Source organism: Hyperolius riggenbachi, chromosome 11 (assembly GCF_040937935.1).
Source record: "Hyperolius riggenbachi isolate aHypRig1 chromosome 11, aHypRig1.pri, whole genome shotgun sequence".
Taxonomy (NCBI): domain Eukaryota; kingdom Metazoa; phylum Chordata; class Amphibia; order Anura; family Hyperoliidae; genus Hyperolius; species Hyperolius riggenbachi.
In genome coordinates this window covers 111,144,776-111,168,589 of record NC_090656.1, presented here as the reverse complement: position 1 = coordinate 111,168,589, position 23,814 = coordinate 111,144,776, and the positions used below count along the sequence as shown (strand labels likewise).

Genomic DNA, 23,814 nt, shown 5'->3' with positions numbered 1-23,814 from the left:
TACAGCTGATTGATTCCATAAGTGGATATAAGATGGTTGTGAGATTTTATCTAGTATGTATAACTGCATATTGTCCCTCTTTGAACCAAAATATCTATTTCCTTCCTTCCCTTTTTTATGGGAAATATGTTTCATATTTAATCTAATGTATTTACCAGAAGTGATGTAAACCCACATTTCAAGCAAATATAAAAGTACCACCTGTATATCAGTACAGGTAGTCCCCAGGAGGGATGATCAATGAGATGTGAATCTTTCTGAATATATGCAAATGTTTATGCAAATGTATGCAGCTTACAAATGGACCAATCATTTCAAACCTAGGTTTAAATTGATTGGTCCATTTTCAAGCTGCATATGTTTGCCTAAGAATTTGCACAAATTTGCATCAACTCGGAATAATTTGCATATTATTTTTATTTATTGTATTTTTTAAAGCGCCAACATATTATGCAGCGCTGGACAATAAATAGGGATACATACATTGCAACAAGGGGTGTCAGACAGAGAGGTAGCAAACAGTTATACAACATAGCACAAGGTTATATATACAATCAGGGTATAAAATGCGGTTTACAGAGACCCGGCAAAACAAGTAAGAGTTAGTCCATGAGAAGGGTGTAATTGCTGGGGTAGTAAAATTAAGAAGGACACACTAAGGGAGGGGAAGGCACTGCCAAGGCTTACAATCTAAAGGGTGGGGGGACACATAAGGTAGGACTGTGGAAAGGGTGATTGACAGAGAGTTAGAGTGTGGTAGATGTGGGGTAGGCTATTTTAAAGAAATGTGTTTTGAGGGATTGCTTGAAGGTGTTGAAGGAAGGAGCGAGTTTGAAGGGGAGTGGAAGGGAGTTCCATAGGGTGGGGGCAGCTCTGGAGAAGTTTTATAATTATTATTTATTGTATTATCTGTGATCATCCCTAGTCCCCAGTTAACAAACAATATAGGAAATGTATTTATTTGTTGTATTTATAAAGCGTCAACATATTACGCAGAGCAACGTAGTTTAGGTTACAGACAATATCTAGGGGTGACATACAGCAATACGACAATACAGGAATAAAAGAAAAAACAGATCATGCAGCACAGTATGAGTACAGGGTAATGCTTAGTCAGTCACTGGATGGGAGCATGGAGATTGGGCAAGTTGAGTTCACTCAAATGCATAGCATGGGTGCACAATAATGGAGGAGAATGACCAGGTAGGACACAAAAGGAGGAGGACCCTGCCCAAAGGCTTACAATCTAGAGGGAGAGGTAGGGACACAAAAGGTCTGGGACCAGAGTTAAGTTGCGGGTTTAGAGCACTTGTGAGGGATGGTAGGGCAGAGTTTAAAGGTGAGTTTTGAGGGCCTTCTTGAAGATGTTGAAGGAGGGGGCTGCCCTAATGGGTGGAGGTAGGGAGTTCCATAGTGTTGGAGCAGCTCTTGAGAAGTCTTGGAGGTGTGCATGGGACTGGGTGATGCTGGGGGTGGTCAGGCGAAGTTCATTGGAGGAGCGGAGTGAGTGGCTAGGTGTGTACCTCTGAGTAAGATCATAAATGTAGGTTGGACAGGTTTTGTGGACAAATTTGTAGGTCAGACACAGTATCTTGAACCTGATTCTGGACTGGATAGGAAGCCAGTGGAGGGATTCACAGAGGGGAGACGCTGCGGTGGAGCGATGGGAGGAGTGGATAATTCTGGCTGCCACATTCATGATGGACTGCAGCGGGGCTATTCGGGTCATAGGGAGACCAGACAGAAGTTCATTGCTGCAGTCAAGGCGGGAAATTATGAGGGCATGGATGAGGAGTTTGGTAGTGGCAGAGGTCAGGAAAGGGCGGAACTTGCAGATGTTACGGAGGTGGAAGTTGCAGGACTTTGTGAGGTTTTGGATGTGGGGAGTGAAGGAGAGTGCGGAGTCCAGGGTGACACCCAGACAGTGGGCTTCAGAGGTAGGGCGAATGGTAATGTGGTTAACAGTGACATGCACATCTGGAAGGTTCAGGGATGGCCGGGGTGGGAATATCATAAATTCCATTTTGTCTAGATTTAGTTTCAGCAACCTAGAAGACATCCAGGAGGAGATGGCTGATAGGCAGGAGGAGACCTTGTCTATGGTAGTGGTGGATATGTCAGGGGTGTGGGGGTAGATCTGGGTGTCATCTGCATACATATGATAGTTAAAACCCATGGAGGAGATAACTTTGCCAATGGAGGATGTGTATAGGGAGAACAGTAGGGGGCCAAGGACCGAACCTTGAGGGACTCCAACCAAGAGGTGGTTGGGGGTGGATGAGGACTCATTGAAGGACACACACACACACACACACACAACAAAACAAAAAAAAACACATCAGAAGAATGTTAGCCCTCAAAAGAGCTTTTTTGGGGGAGCTTTCAGCAACAAACAAGCTAAGAAGAGCCTAACTAACGCTTTCTCTATCTCCAGCAATGTCTCTCTCTTCCTCTCACTACAACAGCAGCCGGAGACTGAGAACATGGCCAGCGCTGCTGCATTTTTATGGGGGGGGGGGGGGGGGGCAGGGGTCCATGGGGAGTGCAGCCTGATTGGCTGCCATGTGTCTGCTGACTGTGATGTAGAGGGTCAAAGTTTAGCCTAATGATGAGGTATAGGGGGCTGGTCGAATGTGCTATGTGTTCGCTTCCATCGCACGAACTAGTTCACACAAACTACCCGCCTGGCGGCACATTCTATTGCTATGTAGGGGCGGAGGGACAACAACGTGGTGCATAATGGATTGAGAGGGGTAAAGATGATCCAGTACAGAACAATGTACGTTTTATACCTGTTACCATAGGGTTTGATACATTACATATTAGAATTTCTTGCTTGTTTAGACTAATATGTATTCTTAAACCCTGGCATTTTCAAGCTCCTGGCAGTGGCATGTTGCTTCGTGACTGTGATTACCAGCCTGAGTCCTCACTTCACCATACTAATAAGAGCTTCAACGTCAGAAAGTCTGATCAGAGGCCTGCACCACTCCAGTAAGTACATTTACTTAAAGGAACACTATCGATTTACATTTTTTTTTTTCAATTGAGATAGGAATTGTTTGGAAACTGCTTCTAAGTACTGGTGTATACATTTCACTAGCAACCTCTTTGTTTACTGTTATCAAAATACTTTCAAACTTTACTGATGCCAAAACTGACGCAGAATGAGCCATGAAGAGAGGGGAAATTCCCCTCACACTTGATCAGTTAACCCTGTGTGTAACTCTGTGTGTGAGAAGAGAAAGCTCCCAACAGCTGCAGCTTCTGTGTCCTGTGTTTCTGACTGAAGTTTCTGAAGAGAGCAGAGGAAACTTGTTATGAACATCTTTAATTGTCACAGCTTTTCATACTGTTTTTGCTTTCAGAGAAAAATACCCTGTAGTCTGATATGCAACACTGGCTGTGTATTGAAGCAGACACCCCTTCTGCAATTGATTTGTCCCAATATAGCTAAATCCTACCCTCAATAAATTACAGCTTTTGCCTCTGATATTTAACATGAAAAGTAGGAAAATGTTTACACAGCTACTTGGACGTTATTTGTACATTGTCATTTTAGAACACTTGGATATTGATAGTATTCCTTAAACTACCTTCTGGTGTTGCTGTGTTGTGTGTCTTAAGAGCATTACATTGCTCGTTATCTACTTATTAAGGTGCGTACACATGCACAGTTACTGTCACTCACAGGGTTTGGGACTTGATCATTTGGGTGACAGTTTGGGACCAAGTTCTGTACAGAAGCCTAACCAGCCTAAATTTCTAGCGACCAGTTCTCTTTTTGTAAAGGGGAAGGAGGACGGAAAATGGCACAGCAAAAAATAAAGTGGCACAGAGGTAGGGTGAGTAGGAGAACAATAGGCTTGGCCAGTCCAGATCTCTTTGTAATGGATCGGGGGATCGGGATCACTTTATACACACCAGAGTGTCAGAGGTAGCCCAACCTGACTTAGCCATGAACCATCTAGCATCTGTTCTAGACTTTTAGTAGGCAATGTTTCCAATATTGCCCATATATGGGAAGATGTCACCCACGGATTTAGAACAATAGGACCCAGGAATGTAACAATAGTCCCTGCAGGAATACCTAGGGGCTGGGGGGGGGGGGGGAGCTGCTCCTGTACATAAAGCAGAGCAGCAGTGGCAATGGAGCGTTACATATTATCTCCTTCAGCAGCAAGACAGGTCTTCTTCACCAGTGTTTCTCAACATTTTCTTGGTATGTACCCCTTATAAAACCCTGTACTCACCAAGTGCCCCTTAGCATAGTAAACATTATCAACAAATACCCCTTGACAAATATGTATTTAATCATAGCACATGATAATTGGTTCTGAACAATTTCCAAGCATTTACTATTGCTTTTAGTTAGCTAAAATACGAATTTGGCGTTTAATTAAGAGTTCTCATTTTCTAAAACTCTAAACTATAAATTTGTTATTCTTGGTTAAGTATATCAAGCCGTATTACCCCCTGGAACCATCAGAAGTACCCCCTGTGGTGCGCGTACCGCACGTTAAGAACCTAGGGTGTACACCATACAGCCAATCCCCATGTGGTTTCTGTCCCTCTCACATCTCATGCAGGGATAAAAGCCACATGGTGATTGGCTGTACAGCACTTGTACACTAAAGAAGGGTGAAGAGGATCTGTTCTGCCGCTGGAGGAAGGTAAGGTATAACACTCTGATCAGTGGGGTAGCTAGAAATTATGGGGCCCCATAGCAAAACTTTCATGGGGCCCTCAGATGTAGGCATTCTTTAACTATGCCACCTGCCCCTACCCTATGAATATTAATTAAATTGGCAATTTTAAATTATTGTGTAATGTACACTGCATATAGTCCATTGACACTGATAGTCAGAGGGCGGAGGAATACAAGAATGTTAATAGTGATAGTGAATTTATCAAGTATCACTTGGGCCCCCTCTGCTCCAGGGCCCCATAGCAGATGCTATGGCTACTATAGCTATTGCTATGCCCCTGACTCTGAGCCAGCATTCTCTGTGGTCCTCATTAGTGGAGTCTTTGTTTTCCATTTAAAGTTGGGAGGCGTGAAGGTGTACTAACTGCAGTTATACAAGATGCTGTAAGGGGATTTCATCCAACTGGGTGTAAGAAGAAGCAAAGACATCTTTAAACATGCATACTAGAGAAGAGTGAAAGGTGTGTGCTTCTGACCAGTCTTCACCTGACTTATATACTGGCTGCCTCGTGTCTATTGACTAATTGAAACTGACTCTCGTCTAGTTAAAATGGCAAGGCGTTTGCATACTGCATTCACCTGCCAGAATATGCGGGATCTAAGGCTACGTCTTTAAACATAATTGACTAATCAGCCATCTGCCTCCAGTGGGTGTCCTGTGCACCTTGCATGACCTATCATCAAGAAACGTCACATTTATGGGCACTTTGTGTATGTGTGAGCTTTATAGTATAGCTATGAGACAGTTTTTCTTTTGAGGGTTATGGGTCAGTGAGGAGACTGTATTTTATCTCTGTAGATCGCCGTTACTGATGAGGTCTGGGCAGGAAATACAAGGGAAATAGATAAATATACACACTTTATCAGTCTAGCCTTTTCCTATTTCTAAAACTGTACTGTATTCTACACACTGTCCTGAACCCACACATAACCCAGTTGATCCAGGGGATGGTGACAAGTCTTACAAGGCTTGGACCAATTAGCCTTAAAGGAGTCATCAGGGAAAATAATGTAAAATGTGTGCTACTTACCTGGGGCTTCCTCCAGCCCCAAGCTCCCAGCATGTCCCTCGCCGCAGCTCTCCCCGCAGCCGTTCGCCCCAGCTCCGTCCCGGTCCCCGGCGATGACGTCAGAGCGACCTCCAGGTCGCTCTGTACTGCGCCTGCGCGAGCGGCGCTGTCAATCACCGCCACGTGGGCCGGAGCGGACTGGGCAGAACTTTTGGCGGAAGTTCACGAACCCGGTTCGCAAACCGAAAATCGGAGGTTCGGGCCATCTCTAGTATCAACTTTCCCAGGAATTGCCTAGCAATTATAGCCGTGGATGCCCTTCAGTGCAAGGAAAGCATCCAAGCCCTCTTTAAATGCAGATATAGAGTTTGCTATAACTACTTCCCAAAATTAGATATTTCAGATTTTAACCACACTTACTGTGAATGACCCCTTTCAAAACTTTTTTTCCTTCATATGCAGATCATGTCCCCTTGTCCGTTGTACAACCCTAGGGACAAAAAGCTCATCTGCTAAGCTTTTGTATTGCCGTTTGATGTATTTATACATGTTAATCAGGTCACCTCTCAGTCACCTTTATTCCAAGCTAAATTAGTCCAGTTTGTCTACCCTTTCTTGGTAAATGAGATCTTCCATGCCTCTGATTAATTTAGTTGCCCGTCTTTGTACCCGTTCCAGAAGGTCAATGTCCTTTCTATAGTGTGGAGCCCAAAACTGTATTACATACTCCAAGTGGGGCCTCATAAGTGATTTATACAGATGGAGGAGTACACTAGCATCTCAAGATATTATTTACGTTTCACGAGTCCTAGAATCTTATTTGCTTTTGATACCACTTGGTATTGTATATAGTTACTTAACTTGTTATCAACTAGTATTCCCAAATCCTTCTCCAAGTTGAAAGTTGCTGTATGCTATTTATTTTATATGGTGCTCTACTATTGGTAAGTCCAAGGTGCATGACTTTACATTTATCAACAAAAATTTCTGCCCAGGTGGTCATGTTGTCAAGATCCTACTGTAATTTTTCACTATCCATTTTACTGTAGATAATTCTGCATTATTTTGTATCATCTGCAAAGATGGTGTCACGATTGCTCGTGCTTACCTCGCCTCGTTCCTGTGCTGGCACTCCTGCAAGAGTGGCGGAGGGTAATGATTGTTCGTTACACTCCAGCCGCCGAGTCCCACGCTATACGCCTTGCTTCTGTCTCCGCATGGCAGAGGTCGCCAGCACGACGTACTTTATTGAGCTGGCGTCATCTGTTCTTAGGCACGCGCGAGTGCGCCTCTGCTGCCCTTATATTGCAGTGGCTGTAGACAGTACTGCACCCTCACTAATAGTGAGGCAGGGTATTTAAACCCTGCACTCCCACTCCCTGTTCCCTGTCAGCCTCTCTGCCTCATTTCCCCGTCCGCTGCAGTTTTCCTGGGTTTCCCTCAGCCTGCGAGTTCCCTTGGGGAGCTCTCCTGTCACCTGCAGCCTCACTGGGATTCCTCCAGCCTACCCATTCCCTCCTGGGTTCCTAGCCTGTCAGCTCCCTTCCCAAGGACCACCTCTGATTGTCAGTATCTCTGGGACTTACCCTGTCAGTCAGTACTCCTCCTGGGAATCTAGCTGTCAGCTTCTTACCCGGGACTTCCCCTGTCTGTCCATTGCCTCTCTAGAACCATACAGTCTGCTTCTTTCCTGAGTACTATCCTGCCTGTCAGCTCCTCCCTGTGATCCCTGGGGGTTAGGCCTTCCAGTCCTGCTAGTCTGTCCTTGCCCTATGGCCCACTCCACCAGTATCCCCTATTTCCTTTAAGTGGTGCGGTAGTCTTAGGGGTCGTGACCTGGGGAGCACCAGGCAGCAAAGTAGTACACCACCCACTAGGGGTGACAGCCCATCAACCCTTGCGGGGTGCGCTGGTGAAGACCCGTGCTCGCTTTACTTAGACCCCACGCCCTGGGGCTGCTCACCCCTTAATACCAGTGACGGGATCAACAGAACCCCGGTGGTTCGCAAGAACCCTGACAAATGTCTACATTACTCTGTATTCTGTCTACTAAATCATTAATAAATACATTCAAAAGAATTGGACCAAGTACCGACCCTTGTGGTACCCCACTCTTTGCCTTCTACCCCTTAATCAGTTCTCTATCCACATACTGTACACACATTTTCTCAGAGTCCCTGTATCCACAGCTTCTGCACCAGGACATTGTGGATAACAGTGTCAAAATCTATTGCAAAAGTCCAAGTACTTATATCATCTATAGTTTTCCCAAAATCAAAACTTTCATTCGCCATCTTTGTGAGAAATTACCTTTCTATAGTAAATCCATGCTGTGAAACTGAAATAAGATTATTCTGTGCTACATCATTTTTTATAGCATCCCTTAGGATAGCTTTACATCTCTTAGGCTACAATTTATAATTTGTGTACCAGGCTTCAAGAGAATCTGTAAGAAAAAAAAAGTGCCCCTATGGGGTATGTACCTAAGGAGGGGAAAGCCTCTGGATCCTAATGAGGCTCCCCCGTCCTCCTTTGCCTCTCTGTTCTAGCGCTGTCAGCCACCGAAAATACAAGCTGGTCAGCGGTACTTGGCTTCAGGATCATAACAATCCTGTGAGAGCCTCGTGCAGGTGCAGTAGTGGTAATAGCCAAGCCCGATCGGATCCGCTCTACTGTGCAAGTGTGCAGGCGCTCTACTGCGCCCGCGTGAGGCTCACAGAGGATTGTTATGGTCCTTAAAGAGGAACTCCAGCCTAAACAAACATACTGTTATTAAGTTACATTAGTTATGTTAATTTAAATAAATAGGTAATATAATCTCTTACCCACCCTGTTTTAAAAGAACAGGCAAATGTTTGTGATTTCATGATGGCAGCCATCTTTTTGGTTGAAAGAGGTGACAGGGAGCATGAGACACAGTTCCAACTGTCCTTTGTCCTGATCACCCTTCCCAGTTGCTAGGTAACGAGAACAACAACATCAGAAATCCCGTCATGCTTTGCACAGCATCAGGGGAAAAAAGCCCGGGCAGTTTTCTTTGATGGGGCGGAGCTTAGCTAAAAATGCCGCTAAAAATGAGACTTCGGTAAAAAAAACAAAGTTCTAATGCTGTGAAACTTAAAGAAACACCAAGCCTTTTCAGTGCTGCTGAGTAGATTTTTAGTCTGGAGGTTCACTTTAAGCCCTGGTGGATCTTTGGCGGCTGACAGAACTGGAACTGAGGGACGGAGGGCAGGGAAAGCCTTATTAGGATCCAGATGTTTCCCCTTCCTGAGGTAAGCACCCCATAGAGGCACTTTTTTTTCTTACAGAGGCTCATTAAAGCAAGTTTTAAAATTGCTCCTCCCCAACACACAGATATGCTGTTAATAGTATGAGTCAGTCCCGGCCCGGGTACTACTAATAACTACATCATCAAAGTAAAAATATAAATACTGTCAGCTACTGATATTGAACTGTTAAAGGTTGATCACTCTGAGATCAATGCATGTTACAAATTGCTGCCCCTCCCACCTCTCTGAATGTCACCACACTTCAGCATCCTTTCAGTACAAACAAGCAGACAGGGTCAGTTCACTTACTTGCACTTCACAGCACTACTCTGATGCTTCCTCCTTCCAAAGCCAAAAGGAGGAAGTATCGGTGTAACCAGAAACGCACCATGAAGTGCAAGCCTGTCCGCTTGTTTGTACTGAAATGCTGCTGAGTCTGGTACTCAGCAGTATTCGGGTGCTCTGAAATCAATATTCAAACTCTGCTCTGAAGTCAAATTCAAACACCAACACTAATATTGGATGCTATACATAGTGTAGACAATACAAGGGGCGAGCTGACCATTCGGGCACTCGGGCATGGACCGAGGGCCCATGGTCAATAGGGGGCCTGCACCAGGTGCCCCTCTGGTGCAGTGCTGCTTGGTTTGGGCGCTGGCTGTGGTTCCGCTGGGGCCCCCCACCCACCCTGCAAAGTTGTGAGCAGAGCTAGTTGGCACAGAAACTTTAAGTACTTATGTGTTCCAGGCTCTAGCACCGCCCCTCTCACTGCTCTCTCTGCCCTGGCGATATGTCCTCATGGTTTTGGCGGCGCCTCCTATGACGTCATAAGAGGCAATGCCGCTGCTTGCTGGAGCCTCCCCTGGAGCACGTAAGTATCTGTGACAAGCCAACTAGTCCGCTCGCAACTCTGCAGGATGGGAGGGGGCCCCCCGCCACCGCAGCCAGCACCCAAACCAAGCAGCACCCAAAACTCCTACCCAAAGCAAGCAGTAGCAGCACCCAAACCAAGCAGCACGCAAACCACTCTCCCACCCACCCAGCACCCAAACCACCCTTCCAGCACCCAAACCACCCTCCCAGCACCCAATCCACTCTTTCAGCACTCAAACCACCCTCCCAGTACTCAAACCACCATCCTACAGTGACGATACATTTTGTAACGATTTTAGATTATGTGGGTGGGGCTGTGTGTGGGTGGGGCTTGAGGATGGACGGGTGTGGTTTGCGGGTGTACAGGGCCCAATAATCTCCTATTGCTCGGGGGTCCCATGAGTTGTCAGTCCGCCCCTGGACAATACTGAGAAATCTGCAATCCTGTAGGACAACCGAGGTGACGTGACATGATGAGATAGACATGTGTATGTACAGTGCTAAGCACACATATAACTAGGCTTTGTTCCTTTTTTTCTTTCTCTGTCTGAAAGAGTCAAACATCAGCTATGATGTTTCACAGAGGTGCTATCCGTGCTACTGACGAGCTACTGTTTGTCCCCTATCTTATAGCCTGCTGAAGCGGGCTGTGCCTGCGAAACATGTTGCATCTTTTGGAGTACCAATAATACATTTATTTTGTTTAATTCAGACAGTATTTTGAGTCTGCTTTCCGGAGGTAAGTCCACCACTGCCTCCCAGCAAATTTTAAAACTTTTATTACCTTTTATCCTGCTGGCGCCTCTGTTCTCTTACGATAATACTGTGTCCACTCCTGGTGGAAGGGTGACCTACTCCTACTTTTCTGATCTACAGAGAGCGGCATCTTAATCCTGAGTGAGGACAGGTCTAATCTCCTCACCTGCCTATACAGTGGTTGCCTAGAAGGTAACCCATGTTTGTGAGTGTATTCATCTCATACTTACATTTGTCCACGGTTTCCAATACATACTACACTATATTGGGCTCTCTGTGTTTCTTATTTAAACATCAGGTATGCAAATGACAGTTTCTATCTGGGTTGGTACTAGGTCGGACTGGGTCAGACTATAGCATAACCCTCATTAATAAGTATCTACAGCCATAAAACACTTTCCTGTTAGTAAATGGCTTCTGAGAGCAGGAGAGATAAAAAGGATCAATAATTCATAGATTTGAGCTTTAGCATACGTCATTAAAGCGATCCTTAAGCCCCCCCCCCCCCAAAAAATGACCTTAAAGTGAACCTTAAGCCAAAAAAAAAAAAAAAGAGTTTTACTCACCTGGGGCTTCCAATAGCCCCCTGCAGCTGTCCGGTGCCCTCGCCATTTCCCCCCGATCCTCCTGTCCCCGCCGGCAGTCACTTCCGGTTTCGCCGTCAGGACCCGACAGGCTGGGAACGTGAGTGATTATTCGCGTTCCCAGCCACAATAGCTCCCTCTATACTGCTATAGCAGCCCTCTATGCTGCTATAGCAGCATAGAGGGAGCTATTGTGGCTGGGAACGCGAATAATTACTCGCGTTCCCAGCCAGTCGGGTCCTGACGGCGAGGACTGGAGGATCGGAGGGACACGGCGAGGGCACCGGACAGCTGCAGGGGGCTATTGGAAGCCCCAGGTGAGTAAAACTCTTTTTTTTTTTTTGGCTTAAGGTTCACTTTAAGGTGTCATTGGACAGAGACAATGAAACAGTAGAAACCTAACAACTAGATTTAAATATAAAATAAAACTGTGGGAAATCTAAAAAAGTAATTTTTAGGAGAATGAGGACAGATATAAATGTTTATCTTGGATGTCCTTTAACTATGTCTATTATATTCTACAAGCATGGCTCCCAACTGTCCCTTTTTTGGAGGTACAGCCCCTCTTTGGGAGCCATGACCCTCTATCCCTCTCTCTTCCTCATTTGATCCTCTTTCAGGACTGATGTACAGGTCTGTGTAAATATACAGGTATGTACTTTTCTACTGAAAAATGTGTTTAACTAAATTCCCATAATGTACATTGATATATTTCATATGTTCAAACTTTAAAATGAAGCAAAACTACTGATGATAGAAAGGACCAGTGTGGTGTGAATAAAAAAAAATACATCTGATGCTTCTGAATTCTTTGTGATATGCATGATGAGAGGTGTGGTGGGTTAGAGGTGTTGCATGGGGTGTGTCCCTCCTTCTTATCTCAAAATCTTGGGAGGTTTGTACAGTACATGCCTAAATAACATTGTTTTACTAGTACATAGTGTAATCTAGCCTACAGTAGCTATTTGTCTCTGTGTCATGGAGAAGTACAAAATCGTCAAACCTTTCCCTTGTCTCTCCTCAGTGGTCCTGTTTGGCAGCATTGTTTGCTCACTACTCCTTCTCACTGTCCTGATCAGCTCTGTGTCTGTTCTGCGAGAGTCTCAGCAACTTATGGCAACTGTAAGTGGTTAGAAACTTTCAAGAATTTGTGTTAGGGCTGTTTTATACCGCAAATCGCAATGGAATTTCGTTGTGATTTTACAATGCAATTTTTCCACAATTTTTCTGCATCTGCATCTTGTTCCACACTACTCTACAGTATGCATCTCATACACACACAGCAATAAAAGGGAGGTTTTAGCAGTAAAACACTGCACATTGCAACCTAGCACTTCACTTAAAGTGAGATGAATTGGCCAATTGGCAGTGGGGAAGTCTGGGGAAACAGGGAGGGGGCTGACTTAATTTCTCCCTCCCACAGCCAACTTTATTCCACCCTCCCTCCACCAGCCAGCTGCTCGCTACTTCCTGTTCTCTTGTATGTTTAACAGGATGTGCAGAGACAGAGTGGGCAGAAAGTGGTCGGCTGGTCCTAAGGATGGACAGAGACACGATCAGGATTAGGTGAGACTTGCTTGAGCTGCACCACTGCGCTTTACTGCATCGAGGGAGGCGCATGAGGAGGGCCCATGGAGAGGGAGGGAGGAATGAAGTTCATACTTTCTTTATTCATCATCTTTACTACTGGAGTCAAACCCAAGTATCCCTGGGGGAAGGGGGGCGAAATCCCAATAGTTGGCACTTTAACTACGTAATAGCCTCCCCAGCAACCAAAACAATTCACACATTCACAGCTCCATTATCACACCTCCAGTCACACGTTTATCATACCTCCAACTGTCTTCATCACACTTCCAGTCACACGTTTACTATATCATACCTCCTTCCAGTCACACTTATATCACACCTCCAGTAACACTTTCACACTTCCACTCACACGTTCATCACACCTCCAGTCACACATGCAGCCACACATGCAGTCACACATGCAGCCATTCACTCCATGAAGAAATCATGACTCGTGAGCAATGGGCAGAGATTCACTTTTCAAGTCACACTGGGACATTCAGTAATCCTCCTGTATATTAGCAATATGAATGATTTAGAGATTAGGTATAAACGTTAGCACAATATAATTAGTTGTTTTTCCCAGCAGGGCAATGCAATACAAGGTCAAAAAGAAGGTCATTAGAAAAGTAAAAAGAGACGGGGGGCTTTGCTTCCATGAAGAACTGTGCTTCCAATATAGGGGCAGTTGTGAGCTATACAAGTCCAGGCACAGCAGCCAGGGAAGTAGAAGTGGCCACAATTCACTAACCTCATCTCCTGCCTTTAATAATGTTTCTGTGCTGTTTTTACTGTTATCACCATGGTGGTAAAGCATGTAGTATTCACTAAACAATTTACCTTAGGCAAACCTAAAGTTAAGAATTCTGTCTTTAAGTTAAGGAGAGATTTCTAAAGTTAAGGTTTCAATCCTTAAAATAACGACAGATTCTAAAGTTAAAGAAAGGCTGTTAATTCACAGAGAGGGATGCAAGTGATAACAACTTTAAAGTGTGTGAGGAGTTATCACCTGGCCTGAGCTGTCGTTAAGTGGAGTGTTATTACAGACTGCAATGTAAAGTGAAGCATTCTGAGCTGTCTGCTTTATTTTTTACTAGGTCATGCAGAAAGGGACTCTGCATAGGGAGAAATATACACAGCAGGCACACAGAGAGGGAGAGAGAGACAGACACCAAGTATATATAAACACAGACAAACACACACACACACACACACAGAAATCCACACACACGCTCACACAGAAATCCACACACACACACACACACACACACACACACACACACACACACACACACACACACACACACACACATACAGACCCTGCCACGCACACACAGCCACAGCCTCTCTCTCTTCATCCCTGGCTGTCTGATAGAACTCGCCTTTTTTAGCTCCACCCTTAATTTCCCAAGTTGCCCATGTGTGTGATCTTTCTGCGCAGGAGAACAATAACGTAGCACACCCTAAGTACAACGTTAATGTTCTGATTTATGTATTTAAAAACAGGGTATATATTGACAGTCAGTGAATGCAAGATTTTACAGCCCAATCAGCTGCTTAAAGGAGTTGTCAGGCACAAAAAAAAAGCTTTACTCACCTGAGGCTTTCTCCAGTTGGGCCTTTCTCCATGACTAGTTTGTCATTATATTTACATACACAATAGCAAAGACCCATATAAACAATGCATTGTAGCTTACATGAGAGGTCACACAATATCAATACGTATCTCCTTCAAAAAATAGCAAACATTTAAACAGACTTGATCAACAACACTGAATTACACTGAGGGATTTTCAACAATGCACACTTGTTGTGTGAAGGATTCCTATTGTCTCTAAGGGTAAATAATTTGTTCTTTGATTATATAACAGGTCCAATGCATGAAAGACATTTTCTCTGTTTCTGTCTATAATTTTACCTGCCTTCCATATTCCATAAGAAATGTGCTTCTGATTGGTTGGAGAAATCATGTAATTTTAGTACATCTGCTGCAGTGTATGTCCTTAAATATTAGAGTGATATTAATAGCACATTAGTAAACCCTTCACTGTCCTATACATGCTAGCTGTATTCTGTAATGATTGTGGAACTATCACCGTGGTCAGCGCACAAGATGTGCGCTGACACTGCGGGAGTTTTCCACAAGCATGTAAAACGACAGAACCCAGCTTTGGTGCAAAGCACCTGTAGAGAAAAAGTGAGCACAGAGACAGAATGTATGTGTGTCCACCAATCTAGTCCTCACCCAGTGACGGTGAACACACAACAGCGGAAACAAAGTGGAAACGCAATTGCAAGAGTGGCGATTGCCAATGTATGTGTGTCCACCAACCTAGTCGCCACCCAGCGACGGTGAACACACAACAGCGGAATCTAAGTGGGAACGCAATCGCAAGAGTGGCGATTGCCAATAGTGACACAAGACCAAGTTAGACAGAGCACAAGTGTAGCAAAAAAGACATAGCAAATAACAATGATCAGAACGTCAAAGAAAATAACAAACGCTAGCTAAACGCGAACTCCGCACTCATTCGCAACAGTGAACGCGTTAAAGACACGATCATCACGAGTTAGGCACCCAGTGATAAGCGTGCCACCCTAACTAACCATTGTAACACAAACACGAAATAGAGAACACGAACGCTTGCTAAACGGTTACCTCACCGAGCCTACAGCAAGCGTTCGTACCAGACAAGACAGAGAGAGGAAGTAGCCAGCAGCAACCGCAGCTCTGGCCTACACTCCCAGACAGAGCACAGAAGGAACCACCACCACTACCGCTAGAGCGGATGCGATCCAGACAGACAAACAGATGAAGAAACCAATAGCAACCGCTGCTCTGGCTTACACCCCTAAGATGGAGTACAGAAGGAACCACCGCCCCTACCGCTAGGGCGAATGCGATCCAGACAGACAAACAGATGGAGCAACCAGTAGCAACCGCTGCTCTGGCTTGCACCCCTACAGACAGAACGATTTCCTGTCGACCGCCGCTGGTGACAAGAAAATCGCAACAGATAGACAGTACAAGGCAAAACAGATAATACAACCTGACTACGCTAGAAGGGATGCCTAGTGCAGTTCCAAGGAATTACTCTAAAATAATCTTTAGCAAACAATAGAAAAGTGTTTTGCAGCCTCTGTAGATGCGCAGACGTGCGCGAAACGGCCGTCAGGCTTAACGACCCAGCACCCACCGCACCACCAGGTACCCCACTTCTACTTATACCTACCTAATATGCAAGCCAGCTTTGCCTTTGCATGTATGCTTTTATGCATGAAGCCAAGAATAAAGACAGCTTACTAGCAGTGCCGGTTTCTCTTGCCTGTTTATCTCTCCTGCCACTATGCATATATCTTTCACCAGAGCACGCTTTGCTGGAAAGGGGATACCTGAAGGGATACTATAGCAATCTTGCTACACCATAGTGCCAACCCGCTCTCTTCTATATACTGAAACAATAGCAAAGGCTGATACTCCAGGTGAGTTAGCAGGAACAAACCATCATGACCAGCAAGGAATTCTGGGAGCAAAAGGCATTTATACTGAAAGCCATCAAAGGAAGCAGCTAAGCAATTTGCATGACAAGTGGATGCAAATTCCTAACCAGCAGAGCAACTCTGAAACTTGCAAAGTTAAGACAGGTCTCTTTTCCAGAGACCTGCAGCATTCAGACCTAAAGAACGGTCAAACAGCTGTCTGCCTGTGCAGACAGCTGAGCAGATCATTACATAATCGTCCTGGCAGCAGGAGGGGTGGAGCTACATCCTTGCTGTGTGTTCTTCTCCCCTCCCTATCTACCGCATGTGAAAATAACGACAGAGGTGATAAGTTAAGGACTGAAGTGATAAGACAATACTTGACTTCACTATGAAAATAGATCACTACATCTTAATAAGGCAAGCTTCTGTAGTGAATTAACACTTAAAGGGAATCTGAACTGAAAGTAAACTTATGATATAATGGATTGTATGTGTAGTACAGCTAAGAAATAGAATATTAGTAGCACGGATATGAGTCTCATATTGTTTCCAGTACTGGAAGAGTTAAGAAACTTCACTTGTCTTCTATGCAAAAGAGCTTCTCTGTGCTCTGTGACCAATTTAATCAGAGAGCACTTCTATTTTCTGAAGCATTATACATCAAAGAAACAACAAAGAAACAATGAAATACAACTTCAGATAAGTTCAAGGCGTCATTAGCTCTGCTCTGTTTTTTTTATAGTTTAAAATGCAGAGTGTAGTTTTTAAACTGCAAATAATAGAGAATGATGCAATGTTACCAAAAAAACTGTATAACTGAAAATAAAAATATGAGACTCTCTTCTTTGCTGCTAATGTTCTACGAATTATCCGTACTACACGTACAATTCATTATATCATAAGTTTGTTTTTGCTTCATTGTCCCTTTAAAATACCGATACATGTGTGAATATAAATGTCCACTTGCCTTATTATCACCAGCATGAATTGAGGCCGCTGTGCTGAAGGTGAATGACATGATTCAATCCCCTGTGTACTCTCCACCCATGTACCAGTTTTTAATAAAATTCTCCCCGTTTCACAGCCATCAGGTTTTTCTTTAATACACCAGATTGCTGTATGTTCTTTCATATATGGGGCATCAAAGGCTTGGCATGACTAAAAAAATGTGAATACTGATCAACTGTGTTTCCTTTGCAATCCATTTTTTAAAAGAATGGATAACAGAGACCTGGACACGGTGTGCACCTTGAATGAGTCACTGAACATCACATCCCTCTAGGCAGCTTCTGTAAAGCCATTGCTGCCCTCTTCTGGCCTTCTACTTTAGTATCCTGGTTCACATTTATGTAAAAACTGATGGTTTTTCACATGAATCGACGGGATGATTACTAAAGTAATCCGTTTAATTTGGTAACAGTGAAGCTCAATGAGTTGCAATACACCACAGTATACTACAGGAGATGTGACCTCTTTAAATGATATGTAACTACATACAAGTAAATCCTGTTGAATAAATCCCTGCCTGGCAAAAATGCAACTAATATATTCAACCATTTAGCGTGAATCTCTCATAGGCTGTGTTATTATATCAGTAGCTCAAAAAGTTTTTTTTTTTTTTTTTTTTGCAATGCATTAAATTTTACTCAGGCTTACAGGACCCCAGAATCCTTTGCAACAGTTGCGTGATTTTAAGCCCGAAAAACTGTAGTACTTCTGCATAGTGCTATATTTGGATTTCCTACTCTTTTTAACTCAATTAGCATGTTTTTCTTTATTGCGTAGCTAAACAGCCTAGGCTAAACATCACAGAAGGGGGGAGGGGGGGTGAGCAAGAGGTGCCCCCCTGTGATCTCCAGCTGAAGCAATTGGCTACTTACTATCCATCTCAGCGAATCACTGAGGAAGGAGCTGTCACTATTGTTGACACTTGTACTCCCAACAAGATGTTCACCTGCAATGATCATTGATGATCATTTTGGGTGACAGATATTTAGAAAGTAATATATATATATATATATATATATATATATATATATATATATATATATATATATATATATACATACGCACAGTACATATATATAGGCACTTTCTGCTTAGCTCAGATTGAATGACAGTCATAAAGGGATAATCTCATTGTCATTGTTTTCCTAATACACACTATGTACTACTAGATAATGCAGTCCTAGCATGAACTTTAAAGTTTAGCTAATACCATCTGTTGGCTAATTTAATACATTGAAAATGCAGATTTTCAGACCCTTTAATTCTTCATCAGGCATGGGTTGGGAAGCCTGCTCTCTCATTCTTTTGGGTCAGTCAATAAAATCGCATCCAAAATATTGTTACACAACAAATAATACAATAATGCAAACATGTAATGCCATACTTGGCCACTAGGTGTCATTAGCATATACTATTTGACTTTATGGTTATCTTGAGAAATCTTGAACCAAATGCTGAATGCTATTTTTATCAAATCCTTTTTCCTTTTCTGCAGGCATTTGTTGGGTTTGGCTTCCTGTTCTGTATATTAATGGCAGGAATAACCTGGACGCAAGAATGTGAAAGTCAGGTAGACAAATCGCTATGTAGATATCATGCTTCTCATTTTCTTATTGTATAATACATGGTACTCACCATATGCATATAGCACCTGAATAAACATATAAGATAGCTAGAACCTCAATATTTGTTTTATCAACAGATTTACATGTAAACAATTGTTAATTAGGTTTAAGCTTCCAGTTCACCATCACTCTTTATTCATGCAAGTAAACAGAGAAAACAGAGAAAAACAGTCACTTTTGTAATCTTAAAAAAAAAAAGTCCCTTTTGCAGCAAATGATTGGTTCCCAGAGCATGGGCAACAACAACGTGATGCCTCCTCGCATGCAATTCTCCTAGCATGCAAGTACCCCATTTAGATAGCTACTTCAATACAGGGTAACCTCTACTCTAGGATCCCCCAAGCCTCCTGGGCAAGGGCTTGTCAAGAGGAGTGTGCGAGCCTCAACCATTAGCAAGTGTGGTCGCACGCTCGTGCCTACACAGTAGCACAAAGCCTGGCTTTTTTGCTGAGTTTGAGCGGCCCGTGCCACTGTGCAGGTGTGAGACATCCTGCACCTACATGAGATTCAGAGGGCCCCAGTGCTGGATCAATGGTCTCAAAGAGCATGTGGGAAGTCTCTGAAGATTCCAGAGGCTTCCCTCTATGAGACTTTCTCTTTTTAAAGTCTCAGTGTAACGATATGTGTCAGCAAGTAACAGAGTTCTGATTATTAGGTGATCTGCAGTACCACCTATAATACAGATATATACACGATTATATGGTGATCTGCAGAATCACCAATAATACAAGTATACCAGACAGCTAATGTGATAGCTACTAGCAAAGTATAGTGCTTGGTGCAACAGTAGTACTGATAGGTTTAGCTATACCTCACCAGAGGAGCTGGTGGGTACTATCAGTACAGAGCCCCTCACCAGAGACAAGGGCCCTCTGGTGAGAGTAGAGTGGTCAGACTAATTGAGTTGGCAACAGACAGACAGATACAGTACCAAATCAGAAGGCAAAGGCAAGAAGGTTTTAACAGGCAGAGTCGGCAGCAAGATCAGATGGGCAGAAGTACAGAATCACTGAGCGGAAGAGTAGTCAGAACGAGCCAGAGTCATACATAGATAATATACAGTATCTCACTTATAATTATAGCTATCAAACAATTCTTATCTCTGTGTGAAATCCCCGGTTTCCTCCCGGATCAAAGCACACCGGATCTATCTAAAGTCTGAGCGCTAACACAAAGTATTCGCAACAGCAGACAAGTTGCCAGTGATTCGGCAAGGCTTAAGAAGCAGAGGAGACCCCTCCGGCACGCCCACTCCCACCAACCAATGAGGAGCGGCGAGCGTCTCCTCTGACGTCAGCCGACCGGCCGGTCAGCTGACGCGCCTCCTCCCCGCATAAAGTTCCTGTCTGTGCGTGCACGCACGCAACAATGCGACCCCCTATGTGCTGCTGACAAACCTGTCCTCGGCGTGCTAGACGCCCGAGGCACGGACAGATCGCCAGGCAGGGAGATGGAGGCAGCTGCGGTGGTATCGCTGTTCACCGCAGCTGTCTCTTCCATGTTTGTTACACTCAGGTGTGCTTTAAACCTTTTAACTGCTGATTAATAAACTAGCTACAGGATGATTGATCGGTAGCTTTTGGCTTTTACTGTTTTGCGTTTTTTTGTTTTTTTTTACTTCTTGGGTAAGTGAAATTTGGATGTTGGAAGAATTTTCTGCTTATTACTACTTCTCACTCAGTCCCCTCTTCTCCTTGGCAGTCTGAAATCACCCCCCCCCCCCCCCCCCCCAATATGTTGAAGAGGAGGAGAGCCGATATACGTACTGCCCCTGCTATTGTTTAGATTTCTTACATCAGAATCAGAATGTATTTATTTCGCCAAGTACAATGCGAGTTGTACCCGGAATTGATTTTGGCACAAACAGGGTCGGTGATGGTACATTAACAAAAGAAAAAAGTACATGTAGCATACAGTAGGTACATTTGATATACAGTAGATACATACAGTGTCTGCAGATACATACAATAGATACCTACAGTAGGTTCAAAGCTTATATAGGCATAGATTACAGAGTGTAAGGTATAGGTAGAGGAGCTTGCAGAAAGATGGACCCAGGGGAAAGGACCAAGGGGAAATCCGCTGCCATCTAGGCACTCAAAACGCTTCTGCAGCGATACCTTGAATCAGATGTCCCCCAGTCTATCCCGGGAAGGGAGAGAGAGAGAAGAGAGGAAAGGGAGAGAAGGAAAGCTAAAAGAGACAGAAGGTGAAAAAGCCATGAGTGTGAGACCCCTCGGGATTGCAGTGTACACCTGGCCAGATAGTGTCCCTGATGACTGGCTTGTGGCTGTGATGGGTCTACGGCTGCTAGGTCCGGTGTTGACCTTCATGTGGAAGGACCTACTGATGCCAGTATGAGATGCTGGAGCAATTGGCTGATTCATGTGGGGACCCACAGTGGAGCAGGTGGTCGCACAGTTCTATGCAGTTGGACAGACCAGTGGAGCTGGTCCAGCGGCCGGGGATCACCACAGCAAGTTCAGAGATGGAGGGTCTACTGGGGAGAAGATGGTGGTGGCCCGGCCACCTCGGCTCAGCTGGGTGGCAGCGACAACATTGGCAGCGGGGGAAAGAGGCCTGGAGGTACAGAGGTCCAATTGGAACAACATCAGGGATCCAGCCTCACGTCTATCTGCAGCCTGCATGGAGGGTTGGGATGAACTTGCCTGTGTTCTAGGTTGCTCCCTGCCCTCCCTGGTAGCGGCGGTGGCGGTGCCCAATGCAGAGGTCCGGCCCACATGGGCTGATGCTGGAAAAGCCACGTACGACTGTTAGAACCAAGCAACACCCATATACAGCAATAATTTCTGAAGGTTGTTGGTTGAATTACACCGTGGCTAAGTTACATTTATCAGATTTGAAAAATAATAATGTAACATATATCTTCTGTAAAAATCTAGGTACTGAGGGGAAACAAACACATATTTTCAGGAGACGAGGATTGCTTGTTTAATTCTAGAGTAAATGTATTAGTTTTTTATTTCTAGTACTGTGCACTGGTGTATTGATCCACATGATAAATAAGCCTCTGTGGATATTGCTGTCTGGTTAATACGTTGTTTATGATTCCTGCTTGAAAGCGCTGTGAGGGGCAGCAGAGCACAGGAGAAAATTGAATGAGAGGGAAAAGGTAAATAGAGAGAGAGAGAGAAAGGAAGGGCGTGGTGTAGTGTGTGTGTGTGTTGATGGGAAGTTGGTTGTATGACCATGCTTTTGTATACATGTGTATACATGTGTGTATGTTGTGTGTGTAGTGTGTGTGCATATGTGTGTGTTGTGTGGAGAGCTGTATCGTTTTTAGGCATAGGCAAACTAGACAAATTCCTAGTGTGAAACCTGTAGAAGAGGGACCCCACAGAGCTAATCTTGGCACACTGTGCTCTATGGAATTTTTACACAACTACTAGTTTGAAATGTTTGCCCAGTAGGTGTACAAATGAAATAATCTACAGCAAGTGAAGTATAGAGATAGTAGATACACAGCAAAATAGAAAAGAGAGAGTAAAAGCAAATGTGATGAAAACAGCCAACACAACTGCTAGTTCCATTAAAGGAATACTGTAGGGAGGTCGGGGGAAAATGAGTTGAACTTACCCAGCCAGGGCTTCTAATTGTCCCCCACAGACGTCCTGTGCCTGCGCAGCCACTCACCGATGCTCTGGCCCCGCCTCCGGTTCACTTCTGAAATTTCAGACTTTAAAGTCTGAAAACCTCTGCGCCTGCGTTGCCGTGTCCTCGCTCCCTCTGATGTCACCAGTATGGTCTGTGCCTGCACCGTGTGCTCCTGGTGACATCAGCGGGAGCGAGGACACGGGCGTGCAGGCGCAGTGGTTTTCTGACTTTAAAGTCTGAAATTCCAGAAGTGAACCGGAGGCGGGGCCAGAGCATCGGTGAGTGGCTGCGCAGGCACAGGACGTCTGTGGGGGACAATTAGAAGCCCCGGGTAAGTTCAACTCATTTTCCCCCGACCCCGTACAGTATTCCTTTTAAGAAAGGGATGGATAGCAATTTTAACATCTAAATGAGTATAGCTGTTAAGCATAATAAATAAGGTGTGAATTGCATAAATTATGCAGTAGGTGCTGTTAATGTGCTAATTAACCTTTAATTATGATTATTGCAATTCTTTGGATTTTCAGGACAATATTCTCCCTTGCAAAGACCCAGGTTGTACATAAACAGAATAAATGGCTAAAGTCCCTTCATACAGAGTGCTATGTGGGTTCAGCGAGTTAGGGCTGGTGAAGTAAATCTGGGCTGGCCTGGTAAAGATGTTTAATCCTTAATTTTAGAAACAACATGTGTATATAAACGTAATATATTGTTGTTGTTGTTTTTTTTTTTTTTTTTTACAAATCATATAAACCTCATATTTACCTGAAAAGAGTGAAAAGACAGCACACCAAATGCAGAAACTGGTACATTTTATTGTTTTATGAAAAGGATATGCTGAGTTAGAATTTGATGCCAGCAACACCTTTATATGTGTTAATCACCACTGTGTTTTACATCGCCTCTTCTCTTACCAACACTCTGTAAACATTTGGGAGCGGAGGAGATAAGCGCTCCTGTCTTTAAAATAAAGCGTTGTCTCGTTCTTGCCTGATACAGGATTGCAGTTGCCAAACAGTTCAGGATCTCCTTTGTTGTATTTTTCATTCAAAAATAGTTGGTGGCAGGTTTGATGACAGGTCTAAAATTGTTAAAAATAGTCTATTAATGTCAAATCAGGAAATAAAAATAGATGTATACTTTTTGTGCTTTCCTTTTCAGTTTAAATATAGATAGAATTATTAAGAATAGAGTCTTTTTAATGTCAGCGGTTTTTCAGGAAGTAAAGGGGGGAGGTATGGGGGATGAAGACTAAGGGGAAGAAAAGATTAAATGCTAACTGAATCCCACAAGTAATAAGCACTAATATAA

The 23,814-nt window shown here is 44.0% G+C and overlaps 1 protein-coding gene across 2 annotated transcripts in view; it reads left to right on the top strand.

Annotated features, from left to right (window-relative positions):
- Positions 1–23,814, top strand: part of TSPAN32 (tetraspanin 32) — a 254,676-nt gene that overhangs the window by 539 nt on the left and 230,323 nt on the right. The window contains exons 2-4 of one of the 2 annotated variants that reach the window (XM_068261621.1): positions 2,880–2,994; positions 12,228–12,325; positions 18,759–18,833. In XM_068261621.1, the coding sequence (XP_068117722.1) occupies positions 2,880–2,994; positions 12,228–12,325; positions 18,759–18,833 (288 nt within the window). The remainder of the gene's footprint in view (positions 1–2,879; positions 2,995–12,227; positions 12,326–18,758; positions 18,834–23,814) is intronic. The other variant, XM_068261622.1, reaches the window with a different exon arrangement.